The 16,046-nt window shown below is 34.7% G+C and overlaps 2 protein-coding genes across 2 annotated transcripts; one reads left to right on the top strand and one right to left on the bottom strand.

Moving 5' to 3' along the window:
* The first annotated feature begins 4,676 nt into the window (after positions 1–4,676).
* On the top strand, positions 4,677–10,669 carry LOC137410660 (transmembrane protein 18-like). The gene is made up of 5 exons (XM_068096122.1): positions 4,677–4,796; positions 8,133–8,250; positions 8,723–8,777; positions 9,345–9,438; positions 10,178–10,669. Exons 1-5 carry the CDS (start codon positions 4,692–4,694, stop codon positions 10,340–10,342), a joined length of 537 nt encoding a protein of 178 aa, XP_067952223.1. The 5' UTR covers positions 4,677–4,691; the 3' UTR covers positions 10,343–10,669.
* A 1,094-nt stretch (positions 10,670–11,763) lies between these two features.
* Positions 11,764–15,305, bottom strand: LOC137408698 (muscle LIM protein 1-like). Its single transcript, XM_068095276.1, has 4 exons — positions 15,208–15,305; positions 14,680–14,832; positions 12,626–12,806; positions 11,764–11,999 (listed from the first exon to the last, which is right to left on the bottom strand). The coding sequence occupies exons 2-4, from the start codon at positions 14,792–14,794 to the stop codon at positions 11,942–11,944; spliced, it is 354 nt and encodes a 117-aa protein (XP_067951377.1). The 5' UTR covers positions 14,795–14,832; positions 15,208–15,305; the 3' UTR covers positions 11,764–11,941.
* Positions 15,306–16,046: the final 741 nt, after the last annotated feature.

The following is a 16,046-nucleotide window of genomic DNA, read 5'->3' as shown; positions in this document are numbered from 1 at the left end:
GTACTGAACGCTTCATGACATTTGCTTTGCTTGTTTTTAAATGAACAAATTCTACTGCAGTTTCATTATTTGATTTCATTAGTTTCATCGAATTTGGCAGAACAGAATTTGACAACATTTGACCGGTTGAGTCTGTTTAATTTCTAAATATTATAATGATAAAAGTTGTCATTATGGTATTTAGAAATTTTACATTACATATAATACTATTGCAAAATACCTTGAATAATATTACGGTACGAATATAAGTAGATGCACAAATATTAGAGGAAGGCTGCGCGGCGTTGTAATGAAAAAGTGTAAAACGGAATCGTTTCTTACAAACTACGACCCCGGAATCGTTGTATAATCTTCTGCTATTTTTTGTGTTCAAATTAATCTTGTTTTGCCTGTTATTGCTGATGTCGAGTACTTACCTATATAATGAGAAGTCTTGGCAGCGTTTTTGTTTTCTGTGGCATACTATTTGTTCTTGTCTTAACCGATTATATATATATATATATATATTAACTTTAATTTAAGTGATTTATAATACACATCGACCTAAACAAAGTCGTTAGAATCAATAAGCTCTGTTATCCTTTGTGTACGTTTCAGCAGTTCAGAACGACTAGGGTATTATTGCGTTCAGAGGTTCATCGATACCTTATTTTATTAAACCATGTTTAAAAGAAACAGATCATTAAGAATTTGACATTTTCTCTAAACTCACTCATAATGCATGTATGTAATATAAAACCAGCTTTCGCCAAAGCCAAATACGTGTACTAAAAGGAGAAAGAAGACAACTCTCATCTTAGAGCTCACTATTTCGTAATTGTTTTGTGAACATAACAGAGCGCACTTTGTATAATACAAAATGCTGTAGGCTTGTAGCCAATAGGAGAGAGCTAAAAGCAACTGCTATTTTATTAGGAAATGAAAAATATTGCTTGCATGAATTTCTAACCACGGCACTGGTAATCAAATGTGATAGATACAATCATCCTTCATTATGGCAGACACTCCAAAACTCCAATAAATTATAGCAACTTGTTATTGTAATGCCCAGGGGTGGGACAGTCTCTAAAACAGGCACCATGGCACAGCAAGTTTCACGTTCTAAGGGGTATATTATCCTAGTCATCATGGTATGGTCAACTTGCTATGGGTATATTTCAGTAAACTAGATACATAAATGTAGTATGGGTCTGTTGGTAAGGCTTGTTAGAATATAGAACTTGATTATAATGAATTATGTAATCCATAATAGCTAACTGTGGTAATCAATTTAAATAGAGATATTAAATTTTCACCGCTACTACCAACATTGACGGCGGTATGTGACAGGGTGATAGCGGAAACACACTAAGGACCTTTGTGTGAAAACAAATACCGCCCGTATTAAAAAGGGCATAGATTTATGTTTACGGAACTGATTTGGCTAATTGCGCATGGCGTAAAGAAAATCTTATTTGTGTATTTCTACTCACCTTTTACTAGCAAGCCCGTAGGGGCTCATCTATGTAGCCTCTTCTGTAAATGTAGTGATAAGGGTGTAAAACTGTGTTATGGTGACTAGAAAATATTTAACACAAAAAGGGTTAATTGTGAAATAATGGTTGGTGGGCTATGGGTCGTTAAAACTCTAGGACAATGAGCTATGGGTCCAATTCCAAACCTAGGTGTTCACATGGTGACTGCTTTAAAGACTGTCCCACCCCTGGGTTGTAATGAAACAATTTTTAAAAACTTGCCAGTCAATCAGTGAAAAAATGCTATGCTAACCAGCAAATGTTCTGATACAAATAGTTGCTCTGTTGTGATAAGCACCGCTCATATCGGGCAGCTTTTTGGCATTATCTTTTCATAGCTTTTTGCCACAATTGTTGCCAAATTCGTAAAGTTTATTGTGCTGACCCTCTTTATTAATATCTTTTTTTACTACTCTGTTTTAACCAGTAGTAGGCCCTGTTGATTTTGATCAAACACGCCCTCATCTGACATGGACCAGAGATAGGTTCAGCCAAATTAGTCTGAATGAATGCAGACCTAGTAAACCTTAACTGAGCACAGGCTTGATTCAATCTAAGTTCTGTTGTCTTTGACCAAATGTGAATCCAGCGGCATTTTACTGAATACAAATCCGACCGACTTGCTCACCTATTTTATGTTGTAAATTGCATTGCATCCAAACCAAGTTTATTTGAACTGTATTTATGTTCAGTCGCATTGAACCAAATTTAATCCTAGCTAACATCTATTAAATATTGGGCCTGATTGTCTTGGATTCGATACAACTCATATACATTGAAAATTTTGGAGTGGTAGTTTACCTACAAATGAACTAGTCTTTTAGGAATGCCTAAGGGATGTGTTAAGAGTGAGAAAGCACCAACTTTACCAATATTGGGATTTGTTGAGATAACAATGAGAAAAAAGGCTAAGAAAAGTATACTTGTTTGTTGGTAGGCTCTGAACGAATATTGCTATTTGCAGCATCAAATTATTCCACAAGGTTTGTTCATTTTTTCGTAATGCTTGTTTTGGTTATGATTTATTCTTTTATACCAAATGGATGCTCTCCAGAGTGACAGAACTCACTAAATCTTTTGTTGTTTAAAAACTATAACTAACCCTATAAGTTGCCCTCCTATGCCATGGCTTGTGAGTAGCAAGCCAAGCATATTATTATATTAGGTAGGGTAGTTATCAACCAGATGCTAGTTACAAAATTTAGAAATTTTATATATAAGCACCACCAGTAGTTACAAGGGCTGACTAAATGAATTATAAATTTTCAGCTCTTATATAAACAAGTATTATAAGAATATAAAATATCGGTAATGATACCTATATCGAGTTTCATAAACATGAATGGTCAAACAATATACATTGAATAAATTAGCTAAAAATAGGTGTGGAGAACCAAACATGCGCAATGTTAGAATAAATATTTATCTAACACATCTCTTATATCTATAATAGACACTATCAGATGCCCTATCTTTAGTTATAATCGTGGTGCTTTGTTATTTATAATGCTTTTTTTAAAATGATTAGTATCAAAGTGCTGCAAAAACAGCTTTTATTAGCATTTAGAGCAATTTAACCAATGTGATCTTTTTTGTATGAAAATGGCACACAGGCAACTGAACCATTTTGTAGACTACCCTGTTAACTGTTCTTGCACATTTCTCATGGTATACATTGATACGGCAAACTAATGTTAAGGCAAACCAATGTGTTTGCCTAATGAAACCTGTAGAATATGCAAAGCTAGACAGAAATCTACGTTGAAAAATTCCAGGGAAGGTTTTTGGTTATGAAGGGCTATTTTGGTATGAGAGAGAAGCTACTGACTGAATACCACTAGGAACTGCTCTGAGATTCAAGAGAATGTTTTTTGTTGGCCTATGTTACACTAATGCAGAAGAATAAGCAAGGGATAATGCTTCAATGTGTATTTTTTTTAAATGAAAGACACTCCGGGCAATATGACCTTATAAAGATGTGGTAACTCATAGTTTGGCATGTCTTGTAACTCTTGTGATGTCGCTAACAATAAGAAATTTCTACCGTAGTGAAACAATTCAAGTCCCGCCTGTAGGGAAATTTTTTGTTGTCATGTAGTAATTAATAGCTGTTATCTTAAAAATGTGTCAAGTTGACGATAGGTTTGTTGAAAATCCATTTACAAAGTACAAGAACAGTGAAATTCTGTTCTCTCATATTCTTTGAGTTTTCATGTGGAATCGGTTGTATGTCTTGTTTGTCATCTGTAAGCTTAGACTTTAAAGTATCAGCTGTGACTTAGAGATTAGAATGTTTGAACGTCAATCATTAAGCTGACTGTTAGAGTCCAACAAAGGGTAGCATCGGCACCAGGAAGGGTATCAAAATTTGGAAAACTCCCATTTTGCCGTTGTATTTAGTCATATAAATCCTTCCCATCTCAGACTCAATTTGGTAAGAAAAAAAAACAATCACGACTATAAATAGTCGTGATTTATTAATCTGCTGAGATTTTGTTGAGCCTTAAAATCCTTTCTGAATATTGCGTTTTCCAGGAATACACTTTGAAGTTATTAACCATGCATCACAATTTAGCTACTAAACCATGCCTCACTGCAACTTGCCTTTGTGTAATTACCATTAGCAAGGACTTACAAGCTGCGCTTGGTTGATAATAGTTTGCTTTGACAGCAATAGCAGTCTGCGATTGGTTGGTAATATGCGTGAACACTCGAGGGTTCATGCTCATCACATACAATTTAACATGCAGTTTATTTGCATTAATAATGCTGGTAGTACAGCTGAAAACTTTTTACTGCCATTAATAAAAGTAAAACTTGACAATACTGGTAATCATTTTCATTAGTTCTCATCTGCTACCTTCTGCTGTGATAAGTGCATTCGGGGTGTTACGATTTTTAGGGTCAGCTTATATGCGAGAATATATGGTAAGTCCAGTGTAACTGGGCCAAAAATTTAACTGATTTCTAACGATCAACATTTTCTAATAGACATTCATGTATAGTTATTGCATAAGACTCTAGTCTCAGATGTGAGTTGAAGACAATAAATACCTGCATCAACTGATGTGTTTGGCAATCACCTAGGCAGTTCTATTTGCTACAACGGTTACCAATGATCAACCTTAAATGTATTTGTATGCAACAACGTTGATAACATTTACAGCCAAAGGAAGTATGGACCAGTTTGGTTTAGGTGACATCTTTGATGAGTTGGGAATTCCAAAAGAATATGAGACGTCTAATCCTCAACAGCTCAGCTTCATGGGCTACTTAAAACTTGTAAGGACCATTTCTTGTCAGTTTGTTGACATCTCTATATAGATGTTTTTGGGGTGTTATTTAGTATGATTGGTGTTTCTTGTCTCATTACACATGCATTTCTTTATGGAAACTTGGAGTCTAACAATCAACTTAGACTATCTAGTCTCTACTATCTATGAAAGTAAGCTGTAATAATTGCTCTTGCATGTAGTAGTTTACATGAACATTTTCCAAGAGGCTTATACAGTCCAATTTCATTTGTCAGATGTGCTTTCATAAACAATTGTATTTGCTGTTCATATGTATACTACTAGATGAATGCCCGGCATTGCACAAGTAATAAAAGAATTTTTTGCACAGAAAATTATTTTTTGTCAACATATATGCAACATTTACCATTCTAACTTTTAAATGAAGCTTGTTTATTTCTGTGGGTGCTATATGTGCCAAAATGTCCCATCATTTATGCAAGTTGCACTTCATAGCTCCGGAACTACTATTTTGAAACAGTAAATTTTATATTATCTGAAAGCCAAGAAAATAATGCATCAATTAATTCAAAGAATTTTATAATGGAAGCAAATGTGCATGTGTAGTTGGCATCAAATAACTCTAAATGTCTAATTATTATTTATGGACACGCCCATATACATATGTGACAGGTCGTGTCATTTTCAATACAAATGAGGTGAGATCACAAAATTGTTTTTTAGCCTGAAGTATCAGAGAAACTTCTCAGCTTTTCAAAGCTGTTTTCGGATTTGAAATCGAAGCAATTTAACCTGAGATACAGGTTTTTATCGAAGAAGGTGTATGTCAATATGGTCGACGCAACAAACTGAGAAATTTGTCTTTAAAGTTGATGGATTGAATTTTAAACAGTATACTTTGTTGACGTTTTGAAAGGTCATAGCAACCACACGCTACAGACATGACATTTTTATGAATATTGCGATCTATAGGGAAGAGAACATGGCGAACGATATGAAACGGGTCCCAATGACGTCATATGAACTCGAATACATGAAACAGGGGGTCAAGGTCACATGTTGTGTCATTGGAAAAGAACACATTAATACACAGTAAAGGAGCTATTATTAAATTGTGTTGCACATTGAACTGATGATTTTCAGCATAACAATGATGCAAATGTATCAGTGTTGGAATAATCACCCAATTCACTCACAGAACTTTTACGGAGATGAATGAGTTAGCGCCTTTTGGGTACGCGATTCAGGGCCTCTGAGCCAGGGGAGACAATTTGAGATGAATGTTACCTGTTTGTCAGGTAAATTAAGTTTAAGTTAAAGTAAGTTAAATTTTATAAAAATATTATCAAAACAACATGAAAATAATATAATAATATAATATAAACAAAAAAATAAAATAATAGCACCTCTGCTGCTGTCTATGATTGATTTTTACTTTTTCAAAATTATATTAATATATTATATTAATATAATTTTGAAAAAGTCGGAGCATATATTTTTTTTCTAGTACACTAGCAATCTCGTTCGTCATTAAAGGTTAGTGGGTGTAATAAGTATATCTACAATTATTCCATCGTATGGCGAGGTGGCTGCGCGGTGTCATGGTAAGCACGCCTGTGTGCAAAACTGGTGATTCCAAGTTAAATTCCAGTGTGAAGCGGTTTTGTCGTTCCTATAACTTTATTGCTATAACTGGACACACGACAAACAGACCCACAAACACTCAGATCTATATATACAGATTGATTTTTTATCATCTGCTAGCTACTCTGATAAACAGGCTGTTTTGGCTATTCACAATATTGTCTAATGACAAATTTGCTATTGTACATCCAGACATAGAGGGTCGTTTGACAGCGGTAGCCTACACATTTTCACAAATGATAATAGGGCAGACAACCTTACTTTAATCAAGAGTTACTTCCTCATGAAACAATTCGGAATCATTTGGCACACTTGCGTATGAGCAGTAACACGGGTCAGTGATAAATCCAAAGTCTTGTTTTTATAGTTGATCAGCTGACTATCCACTATCTAACCTAAAATTTATTGCTATGGCAATCCATTATTACTGCATTGTTTTTGTTGTTTGAGGCTTTTGAGGACCTAAGGTAGCTTATTATTTGTCATGAAAACACATCTTATTGCTAATGTAAATAAAATTATAAAATTTATCATTAATTTCACTCATCACTAATATAATGATTATTTATTAGTATGTTGCTAATCCATGTAATTATTTTGGATAAGCACTGCTGCGGAACTTAAGTCCATTATGCGCTGCTGTTTATCAATACAAGCAATATTATATTGCTATTGCATTAGTTCAAAACTCAGCGAAGTTTAACATCATTTGAATTTTTTGTTTTTATCAGACTCGTTTAAACAATACAATAATGACTCAAAATGAAAACATTCCATATTCGGTTATATGAAGTATGGCACAGTCATCAGTAGAAGTACAGATTCACCAGCATTTGAATAAGCCACTGCATCCAAAGGCAGATTGAGGGAAGCGAGTCTGCAATTGGTTTTGACATAAATTCTAATGTGTAAAAGTTATTACTGTTTAAAATTTGTAAAGTTCTCATTTCATGGTTTCTTTAAAATAGTTAGAACTCTAGTTAGTTCATATTAAAATAATTTACTCTGAATAACATCTTTATTTAATTTTCAAGCTCACATAATTTTAACACTCAAAGCATTTTGTTTTATTCAGGTTTGCACAGAATTATGGTAACTGCGGGGTAAAATGGGTAACCAATAGGAAAAATTACAGCACTAGCCAATTAAAGCGACAGAATTCCTCGTGGGAGCCAATCATTGTGCAGTTTAAATAAGTAGCAAGTTGCTATTGTTTAGTAAACCATACTAATAATAGTAAAGTTGTGTAGTGCACATCAGTTATTCACCGAGGTGGTTGCCTTTGATGTGCCTCTAGCAAATGAATTCAACTGTCGTCAGGACATTCTCTTAGGCAGATCTGTGGAAAATATTTTTCAGCAGAAGGTCAATCTGTCAATGACTTGTTACTCATCGCGCTGATCAAAATTGGTAAATTTTTGTTTAAATTTCAAAATTATTTGTACAGACCAATAAACCTTTCAATAAACTTTCAAATATCTTTGAAACTGGATATGTATGTACACACCGAGCACTGGCATAGCATATACAATGAATGCACCCATTTCTCTATCTGTCTCAATTAATGTCACTATTACAAAAACCCACAATCAGAAACTGGTAGAAAACTCTGTCCTTCAAGTCGATTGAATGAGAAAGCTAGATATTACCTACCTTTACGTGAAATTTTCAAAAATTCTATTTTCTTGATTTGGCAGTAAGTGTTATGGTGTTGCTGCAGGTGGACTGGAAGGAACCCTGGCTAGTGGCTCTGCTCACCTTCCATCTTGTGCTTTTCTTCCTCATAATGAAGTTGAGGAATATCCTCGCTGTCCAGTCTGTTCTTGGTCTACTCATGTGTGAGTGTATACTTTTAAAACGCCTTCCTTAGATATTCATAAATAGAAAACGACTTTTCCACCATCATCAGCAACTTATTTTCTAAACTGATTTTGAAAAGCATCTTACAAATTTTCATAACGGCTCAATTGTGTTTTAATTTCTAGTGGTATTTTTAATCTCTCTTATAACAGGTCAATGTCTCAGTATGATAAATTTTTAGCAATTTGTCATTCGATAGTGTAAATAATAATTAGTCTGTTCACTGCTTTGAATCACCGAAGTTGTCTTTCTCCGTATAAAATTAATTAATAGAAAGGACAAATCCAAGCTCAATGATATTGCTATTATTAACTCCGGGTTTGAACTAAATAACTTTAGCTTGCATACAAACAGTCATTGCTTTCTTAAGATGTTATGTTAGCTGCCCTGGGTCCTGCATATATGAAACCAGTCTAAGAGCTAATATCAGGTGCTTCTGGCTTTTTACAGTGAGCATTGTCTACATGAGTGAGACCTTAAATGAACTTGCAGCTGAGCATTGGAGGTAGGAACTCTAACCTTTTTCTGTTGTTTTATGATTTATGCTGACCAACTATTGTTATGATCACTTATTATACCTGGTTATAATAAAATATAACTTGTTATAATAAAATATAACTTGTTATAACTGGCTAATAAACAGATTAAAGAGATAAACAGAAGCCTGAATGTATTCTGTTTTTCTCTCACAGTGTGATCAAAATACAGTGAACTTTATTACTATTATTTTGATCTAGTACACGCGAGTGCACTAGATCAAAATAATAGTAATAAAGTTATTAGTCCCATAAAGTCCCAATAAAGACACAGTCCTGTGCACTGTGAGAGATCGTCATGAATAATCAGTATGTGAATGATTATCTAGTAAAGCAGTGAGGAGACTTAGTGGTGTAGTGGTAGAGCGCTTGCTTTTAATCTGATGCCCTGGGTTTGATTCCTGTGCAAAGTAATATTTTTCCTAACGCTCTAAACTTGGCCCCGGACAGGCAGATGGACACGGCTCTTATTATAGTAAAGCCTGTTATTCTTGTATCAAACCAAATATTTCCATGTTTTGTGCATTTCTTTGTAGATATTTTTCTAACCACCAGTATTTTGACACGAAAGGCTTTTTCATATCAACCATCCTCTCAGCTCCTCTTCTCCTCAACTGCCTTGTTATTATAGTAAGTATCCTGACCACTGTTTTCTCTCGTTCTCAAACTGATGATGTAAAATACTTGTCGTGCATGTTTAATAGCATTAACAGAAGTTTGCGTGTATCGCACTCAAGAATAAAATCAAATGATGTTGACATACAAGGATCAATGAGGTAGCAGCCTTGGCTTTACAGCAGTTGTGTTTGCTAAAGTGGCTCTGTAGGTGATTGATGAATTGGGGGGTCTTGAATCAGTGTTATTACAGATACAGGACAGGTTATATTTGATAGAAGAGCATTACGAGGTCTTTAGACAAAATATGTAGAGAGTAAACAACTCTTAGTTTGCTCCTCATTCAACAAGTTGATGACTAAATGCAAATTCAATCATTGGCTGACTCTTCATTCAGCTGATGTCAGAGGGTGCGAAGTTGCAAACCATAGTAATAAAAACTGGGATAGTTCTCGCATCTTGTGGAAAAAATAATGATTTATTATAAATAATAAACACAATAAACAATTCAATAAATAAATGGGATCAGGGACTGAAAAAAAGAATAAAATATTGTAGCTCGTTTTTTCATGTTCAATAATCGATCAAATTACTTGATCTTATCTAATGGGCATGTGGCTCATTGAATCAAATGTTCAAATCTTCATGCTCAAATGTTTCAGTTTAAAAATGACTGTGCGGTCGATACTTAGCTGCTGTATAGCAATACATGAACTCCCAATTGGCTTTAAGAGTTGTTAATGGCTGTTTGTAGGTAAACTTCCTAATGCAGAACTATTATATACTCAGAGACATTCAACAACTCAAGGTAAGAAAAGTGCAACAGAGTTCAACATCTGCTGGCGACACCAGTAAAAGGAAGCAATGCTCACCTGATAAAAAACCTGACACATCGGTGGGAAATAAAAAAAGTGATTAACTCTATAGAATATCTCTAAAGATGTTAAATCTATGCCATATATAAAGTGACTGTGGCAATCAGGCGTCTATGTTTTTTTTGGTTCTGTTTCTATACATTCCTATTTCCTGTGTGCATAATTATAGCAATCTTTCTATATTTAACCATCCATTTTCTATATATACATGTACATGTATATAAATCTCAGTGTTTGTCTGTTGTCTGTCACACATGTGTCTAGTGAAAGCAATCAAGTCATGAAAAAACCACTTCGTACTCAAATTGAACTCGGAAACACCAGTTCTGCAGCAAGGCATGCTACCCACTACACCACACGCCCTACTTGCCATACAATGGATTAATTGTGTACATACTTATTACACCTCACAATCTTTAATGATGTTTTGTTAAAATACTCACGCATCACGCTCCATTTAGCACGCTTGAACTAGTTTACTAAAAGAAAAGTATTACTAAGAGAAAAATATGTGCCCAGACTTCTCCAAAATGCTATAGATATTAAGCATGTATGGCATAAACTTAATTATGTTTATAACAGACACAGAAATAGACAAACACGTTAGTCTGGTAAATGCATTTAATTGTGCAACGCTGGGTATTCACCTAGTATACTTATATAACTCCGATATTGTAACCTTGCTTGTAATTGTCACACTGAAGAAATGATGCTGGTGGTAATGAAAGTGCATTGAAAAACGTTGCTTTATGCGAGAATCAAACTCATGTCATTCAGTTTGGTAGACTAACAATATATTCCTTATGCTAGTCGATTGACTTCTGACACTGCAGAATAAACTTTAAGATAATAAGAGTGCTGTTCCACGGCTTTGAAAAGTTTTTGGATGAGGGAATTTTTTGAAGCCATCAGATCTTAAAAAGAGGAGACATATAAGATGGGCGTCTGAGCTCCATGCATTTCCTACAGCTTATTTAATTTGGAAAAGCAGGCCCACTTCGAACAACGCAATCTTGGAACTTTTATTAGCCATATAAATGCGCCACAATCTATTTGATGAGGAACTCAAAATGCACTTTCGTATGCATTAAGGACAGTTGCTCTTAATGAGTGTTCATGGTTTGTTGTTGTGAAAGCAGTGAAACAATTTGTATTAAAAATCTACAAGCATACTGCCGGCTAACTGGTTGAAAATGGAAAAAATTCCAGGCTATGCTGGGCTTATTACAGTATTAGTATAATATGAAACTCACCAGTTTCAACATTTTACAAAATAAGAACTCAGTGGGAGACCATTTGTTACCAAACTGTTTTATGTTTTGGACTTTATGAAAAACAGTCCAAGTCATGCACCTTCTGTAAGGTCATGATTTAAACATGTCCACTTGGCCTTACAGAAAGGCATGTGTACCTTTTTGAAAGGTTTATGTCAGTGCGACTACATGCCGGTAAGAAATATGATAAAGACAGTAATAGCAGTAGTATATTTGTTAGAATGTACAGTAATCGGTTTCTATTGTAGTCTTACAAAAGCAAAAAACAATTAGTAACATGCATTGTCACAAAAACGGACCCATAGTTACATCTCATGCGAGTCTTCCAGCAGGTAGATTGTTATCTTAACAAATCCTTAAGCATATGATTTAGGACTCTTCCTCAGTAGCTGTCGACGCCCCCACATGCTGATAGGTTGGTTTGTTCCTACAATATATATTTGCTCAGCTTTTGCTAGCAATTTCAACATTCTGTACCCAGCTGTCAGCATTAGCGAAATTAATCGCAGCATATCTTCAGAGCTATACTCAACATATCCTATAAATAGTTATAGACATCATTGGTAGTGTCAATAGTCTTTACTGATAGTAGTCTAAGCCTATGGTGACAAATGGTAGATCATATCATAGTAATTGTAAATATTGATTTGTTGTAATGTTGATGAAGATGAAGAGTATTCTATAAAATACTATAGAATATATATAAAATTTTAATTATTGAAAATTGTTAAATTAATATTAAAATATATAGTTCTATAGAAAACTCTTCATTTTCAACAAACACACTGTTGAATTAATATATTACATTAATGCCACCAGACTGTTACACAGCATCTCAAACTAACATCTGATAGTTTGGAGTTTGGGATAGACAATTGTAACAAGCAGGACTAGATCTCTCAACATTCAGTATGATAAACTTACACTCTACCACCATCACCATTCAGACACCTTAGCGGTCATGCCTTATTGACACACGGGATGATCGCTCACCCCACACTAGACTGTTTGGGTACTATTCCTGATATAGACTGTTGCATGCCATGTACTTACGACATGTCACTTTCTTTGTTTCCAAACTGCCGGCCAGTTTCAGTGCTGAGACAACCGGCTCCACTACCAAATCCGTATCCTTTAGGTCCAAGTTTTTTGCCATAGCAGACCTTGCAGTAGACCTTCTCTTCTTTTGTGGAGTAGTTGGCAGTTGTGTTATCTAGCATCTTTCCACACAGCCCTATGGAAGTGTTTACATGAATTTAGTAGCTGCGGCAAACTGTTTGCATGTTGCCAGAATAAACTGAATGACAGTGAGCAGCAGGAAAAATATACAAAGTTTTAAGTTTCCTAAAACAAAGTGCGAAAATACAAAAATAAAGATAATTGCATATTTTTATAGAAAGGCATATACTAAAATAATTTGAGCAGCCGGCAAATGATACAAAATATTCTGAAGAAGTTTTCTAAAACAAAGTGCGAAGATATAAAAATGTCAAAAATAAAGATGAATGCACATTTTCAGAGAGAGGCATATACTAGAAAACTTGAGCAGCCGGCAAATAATACAGAATATTTTATAAATAAGTTTTCTAGAACTAAGTGCAAAAGTACAAAAATGCCAAAAAATGCATCTTTATTGAGATGTATGTACAGGTGCTAAAAAATTTCCAGAGAGTTTTTATGTATTCCAATTTCTTACATTGTAAATGTCAACATACAGCAGCCGTAACCTGGTGGTCTAGAGTGCTTGACCCGTGAACAACAGGGGGGGGGGTTCAATCCCCAGTGAGGCTACTGCTGGTGACAGGAAGGGCATCCCATCATCAGTTGCTCTCTTTGCCAACCATGTAGGTCTGTGAACACATGTCAGAAAACTGCAAGGCGGATGAATGCTTAATAAAAATCAGTGCTTGTTCACTTCAACCGGCCACGTCATCAAGGTTGTTCATCTCCAGGCTCAAATATTCCCACCAAAAACCACCAAGTCACTGTTTGTTTGACAGTGGACTTACCCATTTACAGATTTTGCTTGTAAGTAGATGTCATACTCGACCTGTGAGGGACTGCCAACAGTAACATAATTCTGTGTCAGATGGATAGATATATACTAAAACTGCTTGCACTAGAGTTGAACAGGCTGGCGAGCTTTGATTAGACAGACAGAAGAAGTCTACCGGTAGATGAAATGAAAAGAGCGGATGTTTAACCATGCTAATTCATAACACTGAGAGTAACGAGCAGCCATCGACTCAGGAATCCCATATAGCAGGATTTCTCTCACAGACCTCTTCATCCTAATGACATTTGGCAATGCTTGAGCATATGTAGCGTGGCAGCGTGATGTGTAGTGAGTGATTCATTCAGAGGCAGCACATCATGCCAATTTATGATGGCTTCTGAACTTCTCAATTAAATAACTGCTGGGTTTATTAATTTGGGAAAACGGTTTTAAATACACAAATAAAGTTGTGGCTCTTAACCTTGTCGGAGATATTAACTCAGAAAGTGTCTGTATGCTCACCTATCAAACCTTTTGTAGGTAGAAATAAATAAATCCTCTAAGTTAATGAAATAAAATGTAAAACCCAAAAACTGAGCTCCTGGGTTAGATTGGACATAGGCTAAGGACAACTGCAGTATAGTATTTTAATCAAAGTGATATTCAGGGTATAATTTATTTCTGTTGCCACTCCTTCAACACTGATTATGTCTTCAGTGATTGGGTACAAATTCTTTGCTTGTAGCAAAAATGTAATGTATAAAGTGATAAATTGATTAATAAAATATGTTAATGTTTGTTTAAGAAAATGGTTGTCTTTTGTATTAATTATTGTATATAATTATATTGTAAATATATAAATATAGATTAAATATATATAGTTTTTATTTGTTGTACAACCTGAAAATGCAATATTTTGTCAATTTTGTATTTGATATGCTATAAGAAAGATATCAAATATTAAATTAAATTCAAAATTAAAATTTGCTTAAAATAGATAACTAGCAGACTAAAGTATATAAACTTCAACTCTATTATCACTGGTAAATGCTATTCAAAGCAAATTAGACCATGAGACAAAAATAAAGTAGGACATTGATATTTTGCTCACCGCATTTGAAGCAGAAATTATGCCATTTGTGTCCGCCGGCGAGCCTTTCCTCTGCCTGATATACAGCCTTTCCACAGTTCTTACACTTCTCTAACACTGGAGGCTTGAAAGGCATGATGACTAGAAAGAAAGTGCTGTGTTATCTTCTTTGTCCTACAACACCAATAATTTGATATTGCGTTACATTTTTTAGTACTATATGTGCTAATTCCTTTTAACAGTAACAATTAAATAAACAGAGGTCTGCTACTAGCGGATTACAAGTCATTCCTTAGACTGTGGTTAGGAACAATGGCAAAAGAGAATAAAATGCACCTGAGGCATGACATGTAACGCTTGGTCTACAGGTGCACGACTTCTTTATGCTAACAAATTCACCAGATAACATAGTGTTAAACATTTATTAATCATTTGTGGCGACTCATGAGCTTTATGAAAAAACAGTGATATACAATGTTTGAAATTACAACTACTGCATTTATTTTTGAGAAAGCATTATTTCAATATAGATGCACAGTTAACGCTTACCTAGGAGTGATTTCCCTTGACGCGCCTGCTTTCTGATTTATGACTACACTGAGAATTATTGGCTCCCCTAGACACTACTGACTTACTATTGAGTGCAAGAAACGATGTGATTCGTTGATATAATTCTTTGTATTCGACAATTACAGTCCGTATGTTAATTACAATCAGCAGCCAACTTATTAAGTGGGTGGATAAAGAGCGATGTGATTTTAATAGATGCACAGAAACAATGATTCTGGCAGCAATTATTTTGTGGAAATTTGTGAACAACTTCCCTAATGAAATTCAATACTTCAGTGGTTTAAAATAAAACTATTTTCGAAATTTTTTTCAAGTTAGCTTAGCCAATTGCAAAAGCTTACCTATAAATAAGTTTTCAATCATTCCATAAGTACGCTCCTTTTTCATCTTAACGCTAATGGGAAGATCTTTGTTAACGCAACCAGTTGTCTAATTAATAACAGTTGTGGCGATTCCTAGACGAAATAGGGCATATTAAAGGCCAGACTAGAGTAATATCCATAACATGAACCGTTAGATTTTAGGCTACATAAGTTCTTATATGGAATGCTATGTAACCAAAGTATTGACAAACACGCCTCCGTGAGCTATTTCTATGGGCTATGAACAAAACGCTAAAAACAAAACAATAAATGGGAAAAAAACTTGTTATTGATTAGAATTAATTCGAATAAAAACTAGAATACCGATTAAAAATCGAATTAGAATATCAATTACAAATTAAAATGCAATTTTTGGATCAGACAAATACATGATGAGCTATTCTGTATCAGTAAAGATCAGGTTAATGATGGAGGTGATAAACTATTGGCCGGCTG

This window comes from Watersipora subatra, chromosome 1, assembly GCF_963576615.1.
Source record: "Watersipora subatra chromosome 1, tzWatSuba1.1, whole genome shotgun sequence".
Classification (NCBI taxonomy): domain Eukaryota; kingdom Metazoa; phylum Bryozoa; class Gymnolaemata; order Cheilostomatida; family Watersiporidae; genus Watersipora; species Watersipora subatra.
Note: the sequence above shows the minus strand (reverse complement) of the source record. Positions and strands in the feature narration are given on the sequence as shown.